General features: G+C 45.4%; 1 protein-coding gene and 1 long non-coding RNA gene across 8 annotated transcripts; one reads left to right on the top strand and one right to left on the bottom strand.

The window, feature by feature from the left end:
- Positions 1-1,968: 1,968 nt before the first annotated feature.
- On the bottom strand, positions 1,969-14,079 carry ZBTB24 (zinc finger and BTB domain containing 24). Of its 5 annotated transcripts, none has more exons than XM_031023908.2 (8): positions 13,920-14,079; positions 13,413-13,607; positions 12,275-13,257; positions 9,790-9,957; positions 9,253-9,336; positions 8,516-8,599; positions 4,591-4,672; positions 1,969-3,590 (listed from the first exon to the last, which is right to left on the bottom strand). In XM_031023908.2, exons 3-8 carry the CDS (start codon positions 13,227-13,229, stop codon positions 2,870-2,872), a joined length of 2,094 nt encoding a protein of 697 aa, XP_030879768.2. In that variant the 5' UTR covers positions 13,230-13,257; positions 13,413-13,607; positions 13,920-14,079; the 3' UTR covers positions 1,969-2,869. The 5 variants fall into 5 exon arrangements, with proteins under 5 accessions (XP_030879768.2, XP_081684912.1, XP_006729533.2 ...); XM_006729470.3 differs by lacking the exon at positions 1,969-3,590 and adding an exon at positions 3,633-3,767 and having other exon boundaries at positions 13,920-14,077; XM_081828786.1 differs by lacking the exon at positions 4,591-4,672 and having other exon boundaries at positions 3,188-3,590; positions 13,920-14,078.
- LOC145723073 (uncharacterized) lies at positions 2,788-7,163 on the top strand. 3 transcript variants are annotated; one of them, XR_014147893.1, is made up of 3 exons: positions 2,788-2,868; positions 3,947-3,996; positions 5,068-6,000. It is a non-coding gene; the product is annotated as an uncharacterized LOC145723073 (long non-coding RNA). The 3 variants fall into 3 exon arrangements; XR_014147892.1 differs by lacking the exon at positions 2,788-2,868 and adding an exon at positions 6,121-7,163 and having other exon boundaries at positions 3,764-3,996; positions 5,068-5,954; XR_014147891.1 differs by lacking the exon at positions 2,788-2,868 and having other exon boundaries at positions 3,764-3,996.
- Positions 14,080-18,337: the final 4,258 nt, after the last annotated feature.

An 18,337-nucleotide genomic window follows, 5' to 3' on the forward strand; every position in this document is an offset into this window, starting at 1 on the left:
GTACCTGGAGGAAAAAAAAAGCAGCAGATGCAAGCATATGAATAAATAACTTATTTTGATGGCAGGAGCCCGAGTTTTCCCAAGGCTAGCCCTCTACTGAGAGAAAACCAAAGATTCATTTTTGAAAGTGATAAGGTGCATTTTAGTAACTTCAGTAAGCATAATATTCTATTTCCTATGAAGTACACTTTGTATTTCTGCATTTGTCAAAACAATTTTAAAAACTGTACTAGTACAAAATAAGTTGTGAAACACTGAGCTGGCAATTTCTCACACCATAGTAACATTTTTATGTATATGACATTTCCTTTGGGTACAGAGGCACTGAACTTTAGAATTTGGGATTTCAGAGGGCAGAATGTGTATTTGGGACACAGAAGAGACTAGATTTATGAAGCTCTCATTTCCTCCTTTCCCTTTCACAGCTGATCAAATAAACCAGAACTCTTCCAGAAGATACTTTTATGGCTGAGACAGGCTCTCAAGTTAGAAACAGGTAAGCCTGTTCCCAACAGAACCCACTAGCCACACACGTAGTTTATCAAGAACTCGCAATGTGGTTGGTGTGACTGAGGAACTGGTGGTGGGTTTTTTTTCAGTATATATATATATATATACATATATATATATATATATATATATGTATTTTTAGTAATCTCTATGCCCAACGTAGAGCTTGAACTCATGACCCCGAGATCAACAGTTGCATGCTCTTCCAACTGAGCTGGCCAGATGCCCTGGGTTTTAATTTTAATGTAAAGTTAAAGCAATAATTGTTTCAGTTATTGAAAAGACATTATGTCTGCAACTGTATGTGAATCTAGGCTTGCAACTTTATGTAAATTGTATGAACTCTAAATACAGATCAAGTACGTCCAAAGAACATTAGCATCCAAACTGAATGTGCAATAAGTAGAAAATACACACCAGATTTTGAAGACTTAATATGAAGAAAAGAATATAAAATATCTTATTAATATGTTTTTATATTGTTTACATGTTGAAATGGTATTTGGCACATGCTGGATTAAATAATTTCATTCAAATTAATTTCACCTTTGTTTTTAATGTGGCTACTAGAAAATTTAAAATTACATGTGGCCCACATTCTATTTCTCCTAGTGCAGAGGTAAACTGTCATAAAGCTAGTTAAACTTGACTTATGTGACCATATTTCCTGAATAATTCTCCAGCTCTCCAGAGTGAGTAGTTAAAAATTCATTTATGTTAATACTGTGTATCTCCTGGAGAAACTGTGGGCCTGTAAGCTTTGCAAAGCTGGTAAAAACTTTGCATTTTAAGACTAAGGTTAAAGTAAATAGTTTAAATGACTAAGAACCTGAAATAATATTTGGGTCATAACTGTATTTATAAAAATTGTATCTTGGCTCTAGTCAGGACTGATTTAAACATTACTTTGGTTGGTACATGTTAAGATACACATTTTGGAAATTTTGTGAATTATAATAAAACAGAATTTGGCAAATATGTGAAAAAAATGCTTTCATCTTCTCTCAAACCTGAAGAATTCTATTACTTTAACCTCCAAAAAACCTTGATTCAGGTAGAAATTAAGGTGTCTAATGTAAGAAAGTAACTGATGTCAAGATCCTGTTAATTTTAGGGTAGATTAGCCCTATTCTCTACCCGCATTATGTTAACTTAGATGTCCTAGTGCCCATTCTCTTTTTTCAGTTCATTAAAGAGAAAGCAATCAAAGTATTCAATAAAGTACACTGGGCTTGAAAACCTAACCCACACATAATTTCAACTTTTGACAATTATTTAAAATCATACCACAATTACAGACAGGTTACTAAGGCTCTTAGGTTCAAATTATTTTTAAGGTTAGGCAAAAATATGTACTTTTTAAAATGAGGTGTCTATTTTATGAGATTCAGCCTACTATAATTTATAGTATAATAAGGTCCCATCTCCAGGAAGTTATCAGACACAATACACAGACCATTTTCAGGATCAATTAGAATTCAGTATATTTGACACTTAAATTACACTTAATAAAATTTTATATTCCAGGATAACTGAGATAGTCTTAACTTCATCAAACAAGTATCACTGCTGACAAAAATTGAGAATTTATGGGCTGAATGTCTTGATCCGATTTCACTTTAATTAGACTTTTAAGTTTTCAGTAACCTGCTTTTAAAAAATATGTAAATCCATGTTTCTCAGAAAAGCTGAGTTCAGAATTTTTAAAATAATCCTGTACTTTGTGGACTTTATTATATTCATTTTGAGTTAAAATGCACTTTTAGTTTATATGTTTTTGAATCTACCTTAAATAGGACACAAAGAGCCCACTGTACCACACAGAGATTAAATGTTGACAGTGACTCGGTCTTCGGGGCTTAGAAGATATTAAAAGGACAGACTCTCCAAGGTTGTCCTCTATCACATTCAGCCGTGACTTATCTTGTAGAGGCAATTGTGTTGCGTACGAAAAATAAAGTGGAACAAACCACTCTACCCAACTCAACCACCATATAGGGCTTCCTTTGTTCCTCAAAACATAACTGGAAAGGTCAGCAAGACCTGTGGCCGTGGGCATTCAAGGCTTAGAGAAGTCTAATTCAATGCCCCCAAAGCAAAATGACCCAAGACTTTCGGAGATGTCGTAGAGGAAAATGAAAACCGTTCATCAGTACTGAATGCTAAATCCCCATCAGGACTGCACGCGAGACAGGACGCGCACATCTTGGGGCCTGGATGCAAAGCGCGAGGCCTGCCCGCTCGCTCTCACACGTCCAGAGGCTCTGTTTGCGAGCCCGAGCCGAGCGTCTCAGAAAGCCTGCCTCGCAGCGCGCAGCTGGCTCGTGCGGAGGAGATAAGGACGCAAGGCGCGTCCAGGTCAGCTCTGCCCCGGGCTCAGCGGGGCGGCCGGGGGCCCGTGGGGGGCGGCCGGGGGCGGGGCCGGCGCGGGCGGCAGCTGCAGGTGTTGAGCCGGACCCGAAGCACCTGCTAACTGGAGCTCCCCGGTTTGCTCCTGCTGGGCGTGAAGGTGTTCCAGGGTTTCCTTGGAGAGCGTGATGACGTGCACGGGCTCGGTCTGTGCGGGCTCCATCTGGCTTTCAATCATGTCGAGGCCCTGAATGTGCTCCGTCTGGCCCTGAGGGGCGGAGAGGATGAAGTTCTGCAGTTGCTGGGGCTGCTGCGTGAGCAGGGCGAGGTCGGCAGCCTGCTCGGCCGCCATGTTCTGCGAACTCTCCGCAGTGACGATGCTGATTCCTTGGCTGGGGCCGGGCATGAAGTTGATGTTATGTACAGAATTGGTGACGAGAAGCTGAATTTCCTGCTCTCCAGAGGCAGAGAGCTGATACGGCTGCAGCTGAAGAATACTCCTGACCTCCTGGGTGTCAGGGCTGCCGGAAACGCCGCTGGTGTCCGACGCGGGCTTCTCTTTGCTGTGGATTTTCAAGTGGGCCTTCAAGTTGTCCAAGCGAGCGAACTGTAAGTTGCACTCGGGGCATGAGAAGGGCTTTTTGCCCGTGTGCAGAATGCAGTGTCTCCTCTTGGCACTGGAGTCGGAGAACGATTTGCCACATATGCCACAGGAGTAGGGCTTCTCTCCTCTATAAAAAATACACATTTGACTTTACAAACGGCTCTGCTTATTACTTCCTGATTATTTAGGGAGAAGTCAAGAGTAGAGGACAATTAACTCGACTGGGAGTCATAAGCCATGGGTTCTTCTGCTAGCTTAAGGAGTCAGAGCAAGTCACCACTTTCGGGGGTTTCCGTTTCTGATCCTAAAGGAAAAAAGACGAGGCGGGGTTGCTGTCTGAGAAAGGGTGGTGCATGGGGCTGGGCTACATGTGATAACATTTTATGATCCTACAGTCGTATTTTAGATAAGAGAGCAAATATTTATATATTACACACATAAAGTTCCTTTTGTTTTGTTTTCATTTTCATTGCCAACTTTTAGATTCCTGTGGCCAAATTTAAGTATATGTGATTGACTTCAATATTCAAAACGTGAGTAGGGACGCCTGGGTGGCTCAGTCAGTTAAGCTTCTGACTCTTGATTTCGGCTCAGGTCGTGTACCTCAGAGTTGTGAATCAAGCCCTGTGTGGGGCTCCATGCTGAGTGTGGAGCCTGCTTAAGGTTCTCTCTCCCTCTCTCTCCCACTCCCTCAAAAAAACCCAAAAAACAAAAACCCCAAGTTTGTCTTAGAAGTTACTATTAGTTAGTAATAGAAGTTAGTTATTTGTCTTAGAAGAACTACTGAATCAAATCTGGATGTGTGAACAAAAATGTTTATTCAGAAAACATCAAATTTAATATTTATTTTTGACTGAAGATTTAAACTTTGGATCAGCCCCCAGCTCAAAATAAAAATTCAAGAAATGAAACCAGTAATGCAAACTTTTGCTGGCCAGAACCAGTTTTCCTGATTTTGCCTAAGTTAGGAATTGCTTCATTGTAAAGATAAAATATGGTAAGCTACACAGAAAGTTCTACCCGTGTAATAATTTGGGGAGAAGGCCTGTATAAGTAACATGTCACCCAACTGAACACCAGGGTTGAATGAGGACTCCCATATAAAAAAAATATCTGTAAAACTTTACCTATGGATTCTGATGTGGGTCTGAAGAGAACTCTTTGCTGTGAAAGATTTGCCACAGATTTCACAAGTAAATGGCTTCTCACCTAAAAAAGGAACACTGTTTAGAAATATACATCCAACACAAAGTGAAAAGCAAAAATCACCCCACATTTTCACAATATTAAGAAAAGAAAAAGGCAATACCACTTGACTCCTTAATGAGCATGAATGAATGAAGCCCTTACCAAACACCTACTATGTACCTAAGCACTGTATGCTAAGTGCCAAGAGGATACAGAGAAAGTGTAAGATATGGTTCCTTCCCTTAAAAACTGAAACAAGGAGGTAGATGATTATACACAGTAAACAAAAGAACACACCACATTTACTCCCGTACGGCCCACCCTGAGATAACTCAACTCTCATACCTGACCTTCCTGGGGACACTGGTCCACTAGGGTGACCTGCATATTAATTCACATTTATGTCTGCCTTGCAGTGTATCCAGAACCTGACCACATCTCACCACCTTCACTGCCACCCCCCAGTCCAGGCCACCACTGTCTCTGCAGCAGCCGAACGGGTCTCCCCACTTCTGTTCCAGCTTCCCTGTTGTCCACAATAAATGCAGCAACCACAGTGACCCTGTGGGCAGTCTGCTCATTTCACACTTCTGCTGCAAACACTCCAAAGGCTCCCTGTTCCCATCCGGAGATAAAAACCAAAGCCCTAGGCCTAGAGGCATCACACATCTGTCCGCCCCCCCGCCCCCCCCGGGGCCTTGCCCTAAACTTTTCTAACCTCACCAGGCACTCTCCCTTTGCTCACTGCTCCGCTCACGGGCCCGGTGGAGAGTCACTGGAGAGTCACTGGCCGAGCAAGCCCCGGCCAGGGCTCCTGCCCCCACCATTCCTCCCCCAGCATGTCTTGCCCAGGGGATTCCCAGTGTGGTTCACCCCCTGTACCGCCTTCAAGCCTCTGCTCAAACGTCACTTTCCCAGCAAGGAGGCCTCATCACCACCGAAAGCACTGTCCCCCGCCCCTCAACACTCTTCAGTCCCCTTCTCCGGGTCCGTTTCCCCACAGTGCTAGCCCCACCTCACAGACTGTACGTGCTGTTTATTGTCCATCTCCCCCATTCTTAGGAGGAGACTTTGTGGGCTCGTCCAATCCTAGTACCCCTGTGCCTGGAATCAGGCCTGGCACACTGTTCCAGAAATCCCTGATGACTGAATGAATTTCACAGGGTGGAAACTAAGGCCCACACAAAGCATGACTGTTCCAGACTCCACTAGGAATTCATGAAGCTTCAAGAACCGTTTATTCAGCATTAGTCTGTACGCTGCACATACAACCGACAGACTGTCATGTCCTCTGGAAACAAAAGTAAGTGGTCCTCACACAGGCAAGGGAGCTATGAATTTAAAGAAGAGAGAACAAAATCCCGCTTAACTAGGTAACAGCCGGGGACGGGTGCCGTTTGAAGTGCGGCCTCCCTTTCATAGCCTCTCCTGGAAAATTCACGCTAGACATCTTTCCACGCTCCATCTAGGTGGAGGACGCTGGTGGCAGCTTGGGTGAGTTGGCGTCTCCGCATCAGCAGCTCTTACCACTCCAGAGGTGAAAACCAGGCCACTGCCGCTCTCCTTCCACAGCCTCCCAAACCAGAGCTGGGGCCCGCGCTGACTTCAGTGTGTTTGCTGCTCCTCCAGATCCAAAGACGAGGACCTGCTTGTCGTGTCAAGTTCCGTTTCGGAAATACACTAACGATGTTCGCCCTGCCATTCAATGCCATCTGGGTTGACAATCTCAGAAAGTCTTTCTGTTAGCGAATGTTTGAAATCATGGACATTCTTTCCAAGAACATAGAGTCCTTCAGAATCTATCTGGACAGGGCCACTGATGACCACTTCCACGGCCACCACACTGTACGAGCCCCCGATTACTGCAACAGCCTGCTAATGGGTCTCTCCACCTGTGGCTCACCACACCCCACACGACGCTGGGATGATCCTATTAAAATTCTAAGTCCTATCATCTCGCTGCTCTCGTTAAAGTCTTCTCGCTCAGAACAAAAGTCCAGTCTTCACCGTGGCCTCCAACGTTCTGAAGCCTGAGTGCACACCAGAATCACCGAGGAAGTTTTTACACAGAGCAGTTCCGAGGCTCTACCCCAGGTTAATTCAATCAGAATCTCTGGGGTTGGGACCAGGCTTTTTCTTTTTTAAAGCTTCTCAGGTGATTGAGGCCCGAGTCTCAGCAGCTCGGCTGAGAGGCCTGTTACACAGATTCCATCCAGTTGCCTCTGCTCTGCACCTACCCGAAGCCTTCTGATGCCCACCACCCTGGCTCAGGCTCAGTCACAACTGCCTCCTGGCATTTCTCTGGCAAGGTGGAAACTCTTGTGTCTCAGGGCTTTGCACCTGCTATTCCCTCTGCGTGGGATGCTCTTCCCCTGGGCAGGCACAATGGCTGTCTTCGCTCCCCACAGCATTCAGATCTCTATCCAAGGTGTTCCCCCCTATCTGTGAGGCCTTCTCAGACAAGTCCCCACGGAAAAGGGCAGCTCCCCTTCCCACATCCTGCCCCCTTACCCTGCGTTTAGTTCTTCACAGCACTGACTCCCACCTAACATGCTATGGAGTCATTTTTCCTTGTCTTCCCTGGTCCACAGCAGGGGCTCTGGCCACCTCATTCACTGCTGCAGCCTCAGCACCTAGAGAGAGCGGTGTCTGGGACCCAGGAGCTGTTCTGTAAATATGTGTTAAATGGATGAATTAAATGTCACAGAACCTATTCATGATAATGTCTGTAGAAAGATTGTATAGAGATCCCTCTTCATAGAATTCCTACCCTATGAGACACTTATTTTAAGAAAACAAATGACATTTAAGGAGAAAAATTTGTGTTTTAAAAAAAATGTCCAGGGCGCCTGGGTGGCTCAGTTGGTTAAGCAACTGCCTTCGGCTCAGGTCATGATCCTGGAGTCCCGGGATCGAGTCCCGCATCAGGCTCCCTGCTCAGCAGGGAGTCTGCTTCTCCCTCTCACCCTCCTCCCTCTCATGCTCTCTGTCTCTCATTCTCTCTCTCGCAAATAAATAAAATCTTAAAAAAAAAAAAAAAGTGTCCAAAGCAGCATAAACCAATCTGATATATAATTTTAGTAGACAATTTAACAGAATCATTAAAGAACCAAACTGCAGGAGGAAGCTTTTCTTAGAAAAATCTAACAGGTTCATTTTTAAGAAGTGCTCCTTACCAAAAGGTCTAGAAGACCCGCACTTTTACTTTGCTGTTCTTAAATTAAAGAAGTTGACCTGCCCTGATCGATCCTGCCTCCTCTTTATCCCTGAAGCTGATTTTTCTGGAGGTAGCAATGCTTAAGTTGTAAGTACTGGTTCTAGGGGAGGAAGTGGGAAAACCCTCAGTGCTTATGCTACCTGTGTGTTTCATTTTACTTTCTTTTTGAAAAAAGTTCTCTCCGTAATCTTCAGCACTGAGGTACACTAGGAGTGAAAGACAGAACCACACTCAGATTTGTACTATTTTGTGGTATTAAATGAATTTTCTTTTTTTCTTTTTCTTTTTTTTTAAGTAGGCTCCATAGCCAGCATGGGGCCCAACACAGGACTTGAACTCACAACCCTGAGATCAAGACCTGAGCTGAGATTAACACTCAGACACTCAACCGACTGAGCCACCCAGGCGCCCCTCAAATGAATTTTCACCCAGGAATAGTGCTCAGTAAGCCATCTCTGTGTTGCTAAGAAATAAGAGACGGGATCTCCCCACAGAATGGTGTCAACAGCCTTCTGCCTTGGACTTTTCAATGGTCTTCTAAAATTCCCACCCGTTTTATAACAAATGGAGCCTGAGGAGAGGGCTCATTCTCGCTCTTCTGAGAACGTGAAGTGTACCAGAAAGGAAGGACAGGATGGGAGCTGTACCTGTGTGTGTTCGTAGATGCTTCTTTAGCTGAGACACATCCATGAATTTGCGACGGCAGTGGGTGCATTCCGGTAATGCGTGGCCTTGTCGCAACAATAAAAAAAGTGTCAGTGCCTATGTGCGCTCTCTCCCTGCATTTCTTCAGTGATTTGTATTAAAGCACTTCCCTGAAAAATAATCACTTTCAATATGGTACTTCAATTAAAACAACAGTAATTTTTTTTTATTAATTTGGTAACAGTTCATATTTTCCGATGCATCTCAACTCACTACTTCCCCAGGAGAGGTGGGACCCTTCCAATCTCCCTAAAAGTAATTTTCTTCTTCCCTGGAAGCATTGGTGCGACTGTGGCCAGTTGACGCCAAGTGTCACTCCCAACCCCTCATTTATTTATCAGTTGGCAGGGGAGAAAAAGCTAGGTGGGAGAAAGCCTGGACTGACAGCTATGGGGTGGGGATATTTCGGTCTAGGCACCATTAACAACCAATCTTAGTCAAGTGGCACTTCTGAAAGATACCAGTTCTGTAGGGTTTCTGTGTATGGCATCAAAACTGTAGTATAAAATTAAATATAAATTACAAGGTAGTAGAGAATAACACAAGGACATCTAATTTAGATTGCTTTTTAAGATTCTTTCCCTAAATACAATTTTCCACAGTATGACCCTACTGTTTCAGAAGTAATTTGTATTTATGTTTCTCCCCCACCAATCCAAATTTTCTCTCTTTATTGTACCTGTATGAACTCGGTAATGGCTCTTTAGTTGTCTTTTCTGGCTGAAATATTTTCCACACTGATCACAGGTGAAAGACTTCTGTCCTGCCAAATAAAAAACAAGACACTAAAACATGCAAAAACAACAATAAAACGGTGGGCCCAGGTCCCCATTTTCCATGAATGATAACAAGTGACTTGCCTCCATACCCAAATGCCCTCAGTCAAAGCACAGTACCATAAATGTGCAAAGGTATGTAAGGCAGTAGGGAGGGGTGGGGACTGGAGCAGAACTGGAGAATTCAAGTTTCCCCCAAAGTCACCAAAGTAAAATAATTCTAAGCTCTGGGAGTTAAAACGTGTGTACGTTGAGCTCCTGGTAGCTGGTTCATAAGCCCTAGTTTAAAACAGACGCTGTACACAACTCTACACTACGGTCTGGCAGAGGCAGACACCACGTGGGAGATGACACCAGGCTGAGAAAAGACCATTCTGACCATGGGAACGTCCAGCCCAGGAACCCGGTGGCAGGTGGCCTTCGGGTGCAAGTCCAGGTACCTGAATGCAGGCTCATGTGCTCCAGCAGCGAGTGCTTGGTGGTGAGAGCCTTGCTGCACACGGTGCAGGTGTAGGGCCGCTCGCCTGTGTGCATCCGGGCGTGGACCTGCAGGGAGTGCTTCTGAGCAAAGCCTTTCCCGCACTCATTACATTTGAAAGGTCGCTCCCCTGGAATGAGAGCCCCAGAAGCGTGGTGTGAGCAAGAACATGCACATCTTGGTTTCCTCCTAAATTAAAACGACAATCAAGGGATTTCTCTTAATAGGCACATATCCCAAAGGCCCAGCACAGGAGAGAAAACATCAGCAATAAAATCTGGCAAGCCGGGACAGATGACTCCGACGCCAGCAGCGAGGAGTGCTGAGCTACAACCTAAGACAGAGCCTCCACAATGCTCAGCCATCAGTGGCACCTGTTATCTCTGAAAGTGGGGGTTAGGGGGACAAATGACCATCTGTGTCAAAGGCACTTAGACCCCCTCCACAAGGCCCAAGGAGCCAGAAGACTGGCCCACTCCCCAACAAAGGATGGGGGCTGTTCTCTGAAGAAGGCAAAACAAACAGTCTCTGGACTGAGGGTCTCCAGGCACAGTGGAGTAGGACTGCCCCAGGGACGGCAAGTCCAAGTTTATATTGGGGGTGATGAGACTGCCCAGCCTTCTCCCCTGCTCCCGCTCCAGACACTGGCAGGCAGGCCCAGAGCCTCAGGTGGGAGGGCAGAACATCTTCTTCGGGAACGTGGTGGGCCAGGGTAAGGGGGCTGCAGCTGGGATGCCAGGTGTTGGGGAGGGAGTGGGGTCCAGCCACACCACCCCCAGGGAGGCCACCGTCTACAGGCCCGCTCCACACCCACGTGGTGGCCAGTAGCTAGCAGTCCACCATTCCAGCATAGGATTAAATGTGATTTTTTTTAAAACCACCATTCAAGGAAGGCCTTTTAGTAGCTGAAACAGATACCAAAACAGATCAGAAAAAAAAAGCAACTTGCGGAAAACAGAGGCTGCCCAAGGGGAAGAAAACGGTAAAAACTGACAAACAAGCAACTGCTGTTATTAACCTGCTCACAGAGGGAAGATACTACACTGTGAACCAAAAAGAGGATTCACAATAACTAAAAAAAAAAAAAAAAATTTAGAGAAAAAGGGCTCCTAGAAGTAAAACAGTAAGAGTAGAAAGATAAAGGGGAAATCTCCCAGAATGTAGAGCCAAAAGTGATGGGAATTAAGAGGTAAGGACTTTAGAGGGTGGGTCCAGAGGTTCAACATCCAAATTCCAGCAAGTTCTAGAAAGAGAGAGCACAGAAAACTGACGGGAGATACCATCCATGAAGGAACTGAAAGACAGGAGTTTCCAAACTGTATGGATCTACGGGTAGCCACTGAAATGGGACAAAAACAGACCCACGCTAAAGTGAGTCACTGCAAAATTTCACAATACTGGGGGCAAAAGGGAACATCCTACATGCTGTTTTCCCTAACAAATGTTAGAGAACTATTTAACTCTCTCAACTATCCTCTATTACAGTTCAACAAATATTTCCCAAGTGTCTACCTTGTTTAAAGAACCAGAGTTCAAGGTTCTCAACCCATCTTTCAAAAACACCAAGGCCCCAATTAAATCAGGAGCTCTGGGGCTGCTGCCCAGTCACTGGTGGTTTTAGAAGCTCCCTACGTGATTCTACTGGGTGGTCAGGTTGAGAACCACAGGGCTAGCTCTGCTGGATGAGAGGAGCCTTAACTACTACTAGTCCCTATACTTAAGTTGACAATTAGGTTGAGGGGTATTTAACTGGTAACTACAACCCGACCCAAAGCAGAGTGAGTTAAGTAAGGGAGGGCTCAAAGGAGGAAGGGATTTCTGGCTAGGGCCGCACTATCCAATATGGTGCCAGTTAAATTAATTAAAATAAAAAATTCAGTTCCTCAGTCACACCACATGTCAAGCTCAAAATCGCACGTGGCTAGCAACCACCATATACAGTGCAGATACAGAACACTTCTGTCCTCACAAAAGGGTCTATTGGCCAGCGCTGGGCCAGAGGGACCAAAAAGAAGACATTTAAAGCTAACTGGCTGAGTGAGCAAGCTGTCCCCACAGACCTGGGCAAAAGCATAGCTACAGTCAAGATGAATGTTCACGAATCAGAAAGCAGAGTAAATCTGGCTAGAGTTTGACACCCGGGCATTAAAGCCTGGAACCAATGACTCACAAATAAGAACAGGGTTCTGCAATCAGGCTACCTGGGTTCAAATCCCAGCTCTGTCACTAAACGGATGACCTGGGCAAACTATTTCTAGGACTTGGTCTCTTCATCTGTCCAATGGGGATAACATTCCCTATCTCATAGGCCTGTTGTAAGAACTAACTGCAGTAATATGTACGTAAAGGCCCCATTATAATGCCCATCACATGGAAGTTGCACAATCAATGAAAGCTATCATCATCCCTCCAAAACAAGCTCCACCAAGCTGCAAAAGTATAATTACCCGTGTGGCTCCTCTGGTGGATTGCCAAAAAGTGATTGTACTTAAACACTTTGCCACAGTCCTTACAACAGGCCTCAGGGCCCCCCGGGCGCTTTCTCTTTCCACAGGCCCTCTTGGCTGAACTCTGCTCGTCTTCATCCCCGACAAGTTTGTAATCTTTAAGTTTGACGGACCTCCGAATCCTCCGCTTGCTGTACCGACTCTGGCTGTCCTGCCCATCCTGGGTCTTGGGATCACAGTTCTCATCTTTTTCAGCTGGCGTTTCCTCCCCTCTACGTGGCTCAGAGGCAGACTCAGCCTCTTCCATTTCTTTCGGGGGAATCTGTTCATTCAGTACGCCACTGTCTCCCTCTTTCACTACAAAGTTATGTCTATTTTGAACTGAATTGTTTACTCTCAGCTGTATTTCTTCCTCTGCAGCCAGCTGTGATTTCCCCTCCTGCACACTGTTCACTTTTCTCGGTCTTCCCCGCTTCCGTTTCGGAGGATCATTTTTCTTATTAGAAATCACCACCACTGGAGCGCCAGCAGTGTTCAGAGTCGTTGGCTTTGGGGAGCTATGATTATTTTGAAAATCCGTGTAAGCCTTTACCAGGTCATAGACCTTTAAGAACTGAGCGGTGGCCAGGATTTGTTCTGCGCTTTTCTCACTGGCCTGGAGACAACCGGTGTAGATAAACTCCAGCAGGATACCAAATGTGTCGGCAACCATGCCTTCCAGCATATAAATGGACTGGCCGATCTCCCCCTCTTCAGCAAACATCATTGAGAAGTATTCACTACTGGCAGCGAGTAAGGCTTTGTGAGCCCGGAAATGCACATTCTCCACGATTAACGTAATGTCACAGAGGAAGCCCTTCTTCCGCTGAGCCTCAAAACTGGCCAGAACAGTGTCACTGTGAGTGTCTGAGTGTACAACGAGCTGCCCAGAAGGCTCCGATGACGTTTCTGCCATTTTCTTTAGAGGCCAAGAAGCCCGAAGCCTGAAATTAGAAAATAATGATTAAAAAGGAGGAAGCATCATCTAACAGGTTAAACCTAGCCCAAGTGAACCTACTACTCGCTTCACACTGTTAAATGAATTTGACCACTGACCACTTTCAGAAGTCGACTTAAAAACTTAGCTTGCCATTCTCACCCTTGTTATACCATGACCTAGTTGGGTGAATTTCCAACATCCATGTTACTTCTCGGGGTCTGCTTTCTCCTCTGTAAAATGAAGGAATGGGAATCAAGCATCTTGAAAGTCCTTCCCCGGCACTAACTTTCCACAGTTGCACGCAGACCAGAATGGAAACTACGGTGTCTCGATTTCACGCATTAACCATTTTGTCTGTGAAAACAGAAAAAGGAAGCAAATAAAATGTACACGAGCGAAATGAATCTGGGGGTAGCTGCAACTGAGTAATAACCGAAGGCGCATCGGGCCTCGCTTTGGAAGGGCTGGCACGATCGCCCAGGCTGGCCGCCAGGCAGCGCACAACGCGGCGGGCGGACGATTCCCCCGTAGCCCGGGGCCCGCATGGCTGGGCCCCCACTCCCGGCCCGGGCCCCCTCGAGCGGGACAGGGGAGCGTATGGCTGGGCAGTACTCGACGCGGCCGCAGGTCCCGCGCCCACGGTTGGCGGGCCCGGGGCGGACCTACCTCTCGTGGCGCCCGGCCCACCCCGCGGCCTGGCGGGCGCACTGGCGCCGGGCCCGCCCTGGCGCCCCGCTCCGCAGAACCCGCCGCCGGGGTTCCTGCGCCGCCCGGGCTGGGGCCCCTGCGCCCCTGCGCCCCCGCGGCCGCCGCGGCTGCCAACCCGGAAGCGCCGGCGCCGCGAGCCTGCGCGCGGACGCCGGACCACGTGGGCGCGGAGGCGCCCGGGGCGGGGCGGGGCGGGGCGGCCCGGAGAGCCCGGGCGGCTCTGGCGACTCCCCTGAACTGGGGGCGGCGGATGGGGCGTGGCGTTGTCTCTCGGTAGTTGTGTACGTTTTATGTCATGATAGACGGCATGTATCTCAGCGGCACCTTAATCAACTTGGTCTCTTCCCAGATGCGGAAGCTCGCGTTAAGGTCTCGAATGTGTGACCAATGAATGAAATCGCCTTTACATTCTTTACCATCATCGTCACTGTCATCATCTAACGCTAATATAATAATTGTTATTATTTGCCTCCTAATTATTTTGCACATCTGTCTTCTCCTTTCCCTTCCCACTTCCAATGCCTAGTCCAAGGGAGTGAAGAGAGGCGCTCTATCTAGTCGGACAGATCTGGGTACTGAGTAATCTTGGGCAGATTCCTTATCCTCTCAACCTTGTTTACCTTACCTGTAAAATGGAGATGTTAACACTAGTGTCAGCTGGGTTGGGTAGCTGTGAGTAAACGAGATTCCGTAGGTAATGGATTGAGTGTCTGGTTTAATTCATATCTACTATGATTAAAATTATCATTATGGTTATTCAGGTTTTCCTCGTCTTTCTGACCAGTCTTAGTTGCAGTGCTGTTCTCTCCAATACACAGGAGTAGGGAGATCTCTCCCAAGTACAGATCACTCCCGGAGACTGGAGTCATTCCCCTGATTAAAATCCAATGGGGCTTCCATGTACCCTCCTAATAAAGGCCAAGCTTCTTGATATGGTCTACAAGCCCCGGCCAAGTTCAGTCCCCTCCTACTTCTCTCTCCAACTATTTCAGCATTTTCACTCTCTCAATTTATGATTCACCAATACCTAATTGCTTATACAGATCTTCCTCCACTTACAATGGCGGTGTGTCGTGATAAAACCATCGTAATTTGAAAATATCATAAGTTAAAAATATTCTAAGTCATTTAATACACCTAACCTACTGAACATAATAGCTTAGCCTAGCCTACCTTAAACATGCTCAGAACACGGACATTGGCCTGCAGTTGAGCAAAACCATCTAACACAAAGCCTATTTGTGAATGTTGTGAATGTTGATTATCTCCTGTAATTTATTGAATACTGTACTGAAAGTGAAAAACGGAATGGCTGTCTGAGTACAGAGTGGTTGTAAGTGTATGGGTTGTTTACCCTCATCATGATCCTGTGGCTGACTGGGAGCTGCAGCTTGCTCCCACTGACCAGCATCACGAGAGGGCATCCTGCTGCATATCATAGCCTGGCAAATGATCAAAATTCAAAATTTAAAGTACAGTTTCTGCTGAATGTGTATTGCTTTCGGCATCATTGTAAAATCGAAAAATTCTAAGTCAAACTGTCGTAAGTCAGGGACCATCTGTAATTTATCCCTCCCAAGACACACTTCCAGATCTCCAGCATGCCATTTATTAGCCTCCAAGATTTTTTATTTATTTATTTTTAAGATTTTTATTTATTTGAGAGAGAGAGAGCCAGAGAGAGAACATGAGCAGAGGGGAGGGGCAGAGGCAGAAGCAGACTCCCCACTAAGCAGGGAGCTCAATGTGGGGCTCGATCCCAGGACCCTGAGATCATGACCTGAGCCGAAGGCAGAAGCCTAACCGACTGAGCCACCCAGGCGCCCCAGCCTCCAAGATTTTGAAATTGAAGATGTAATTACCAGCCTGGCTTTTTAAAAATTTTACTAGTTTGTATTAAATTAGCCCCTTCTCTGAGGTCTTGAATTGCCTCTAAACCCTAGGATTTGTGGGGGTCCAAGTGAGATGGGGTACCCTGCCTGACTTCTACATCAGCAGAAAGAGAAGTCAATCTGAGGGGTCAGTTACCCCATTATTTCTCATTGCCACAGAACTGCAGGAAAAACATTGCTCCTACACAGGTCCTCAATCCAACAGCAGAAAATAACTCAGGGCCCAGTTAAGCCAGGCACTCCCACTCCTGTTTCAGTCACTACTCACTACAGCCCAAGCTCTGTGACCGGAGGTGGGTCTGGGGGATCTTCCTGCATCTGCCGCTCACCGCAGAGACAGTCCTTTCTTCAAGGCAATTTTGTTTAGGATCCGTGTTGGCTTTTCTTGAACTATTTATTGTTGTTCTCTTTGGTTATGGCCAGCTGCTTTACCTTCAGCTGATCTTCATAACTTTGAATCTTGCAGAACAGGTTTTGGGGTGCCAATTATTCATCCAACAAATACTTTTTCAATGCCTACTAAGTGCCAGGCTCTGTGTCAGGTGCTGGGGATACAGCAACTAACACGGCCCTTGCCCCCATGAGCCTTACACTCTACTAAGAGGAGAAAGGACAAAAACCCAAGTAAACAGATCATGTAGTTTCAGAAAGTGTTAAGCGTTATAATGATGTTGAAGATTGGCAGGGAAAGTGAAGTGAGTAGGGTGACATTGAGCTGAGATCTAAATGATACGGAGCCAGCTTTGTGAAAATCTGGAATAAGAATGTTCCAGGTAAGGGAAAAGCAAGCATAAAGGCTCTGAGACTGGAAGTGAGTTTGCTACTTTTGAGGGACAGAAAGGCCGGTGGCTGGGAGCACAGTCAATGAGCGGGGAGGAGATTGGAAGTAAGGTTGCCAGATCAAACAACCTAGTACAACCTAGTCCTCGTCCTAGTACGGTTGCTAGGACATCCAGCAAAATTTGAATTTCAGATAAACAATGAACAATATAGCATAGAGCATTCTTGTACTAAAAAAATGTATGTGATCATCTGAAATTCAGATTTAATTGAGCATCCTGTGTCTTATCTGACAATCTTCATTGGAAAGGATGTCTGATTCTGACAATACAGGAAGTTAAATTATGAAAGCCTTTTATGAAAATTATGAAAAACACTTCCACTACAGGATAGCTAGAAATGACAGCACAAAATGCGTAACAGAACTTAAAGGAAAGTAAGGGGCCAAAAAATAGAGGGAATTGAAATCAGAGTAGTAAACTAGTCTTGGAGCCATGGAAATCCTAAGCCATGGTGTTTAGTGAAACCAGAAGCTAGAGGCTTAGGTTTTAATGGGTAAACTGGGACCAGAAGACAATGCCTTTGATGTGTATGAGGTAGGGAGTCGGAACAGAAGCCCTGCTGCAGAAACCAGGCCCCTCAAAAGGGCTACAATCTCCATGAAAGGGTGGGCTAGAAAAAAAAAAATCTGCCTCCTGGCAAAGGGAGAGAGCAAGAGAACATATCTTTCTTGGCCTCGGCTTCAGGTGAGGAGTAAAAGTCAACTCCAAAAATTTGTAACCATTCATAATTTTAAAAAGAACCACTACTCGGAAAGTCCTTCCAGAAGTTAAAATGTAATCAATGAAATTTAAAAATCAATGGATTATAGTTCAGTAACGCTTATACATAACCACACACAAAACTCCATGGACAGATTAAATAGTTGAAGTTGATCTACCTAAAAGGTAAATCTAAAAATATTGCCCATAAAGCTAGTCTAAAAAAAGGAAATAGAAAGTATGGAAGAGAGGTCAAGGGACACAGAGAACAGAATAAGAATGATTTGTCATATAATCTAACTGGGATTCCAGATAGATTAGTGAGAATGAGAGAGAAACAATATTTAAAGATGCTGATGAGAATTTTCCCAAATTGGTGCAAAACACAAATCTACAGACTTGGAAAACAAATTCCAAGAAGGCTAAACAAACAAAAATTCACGACGAGATACCTTGTAGTCAAAGTGCAGAACATCAAAGATAAAGAGATCTTAAAAGGATGTAGAAAGAAAATACTAATTACCTATCAAAGAAACCCACTTCACTGACAGCTGACTTTTCGACAGCAATAGCAGAAGCAAGAAGTCTTTGGTGGAGTGATATTTTCAAAATTTACCTATTTCTTCCCCTTTTAAATAGACTTTATTTTTTAGAATAGTTTTAGGTTCACAGCAAGATTGAGCAGAAAGTACAGAGAGTTTCCACACGGCCCCTGTCCCCAACATGCGCGGCCTCTCCTACCGTAACCTCCAGCATCAGAGTGGTACATTTATTACAGTTGATGAACCTACACAGACACATCATTATCACCCAAAGTCCACAGTTTACATTAGGGTTCACTCTCCATGTTGTACAGTTAATGCGTTTGGACAAATGTATAATGACATGAATCCACCATTATAGTATCCTATAGAATTGTTTCACTGCCCTAAAAATCCTCTGT

The sequence above is a fragment of the Leptonychotes weddellii genome, chromosome 8 (assembly GCF_054177405.1).
Source record: "Leptonychotes weddellii isolate Sample4059 chromosome 8, ASM5417740v2, whole genome shotgun sequence".
Classification (NCBI taxonomy): Eukaryota; Metazoa; Chordata; class Mammalia; order Carnivora; family Phocidae; genus Leptonychotes; species Leptonychotes weddellii.

Coding starts and splice junctions, on each gene's coding strand:
- ZBTB24 (XM_031023908.2), bottom strand. CDS start 13,229: ATGGCAGAAACGTCATCGGAGCCTTCTGGGCAGCTCGTTGTACACTCA. Junction 8,600..9,252: donor CCATTACCGAGTTCATACAG/GTACAATAAAGA, acceptor TGTTGCGACAAG/GCCACGCATTACCGGAATGC. Junction 3,591..4,590: donor ACCCACATCAGAATCCATAG/GTAAAGTTTTAC, acceptor TATTTTTTATAG/AGGAGAGAAGCCCTACTCCT.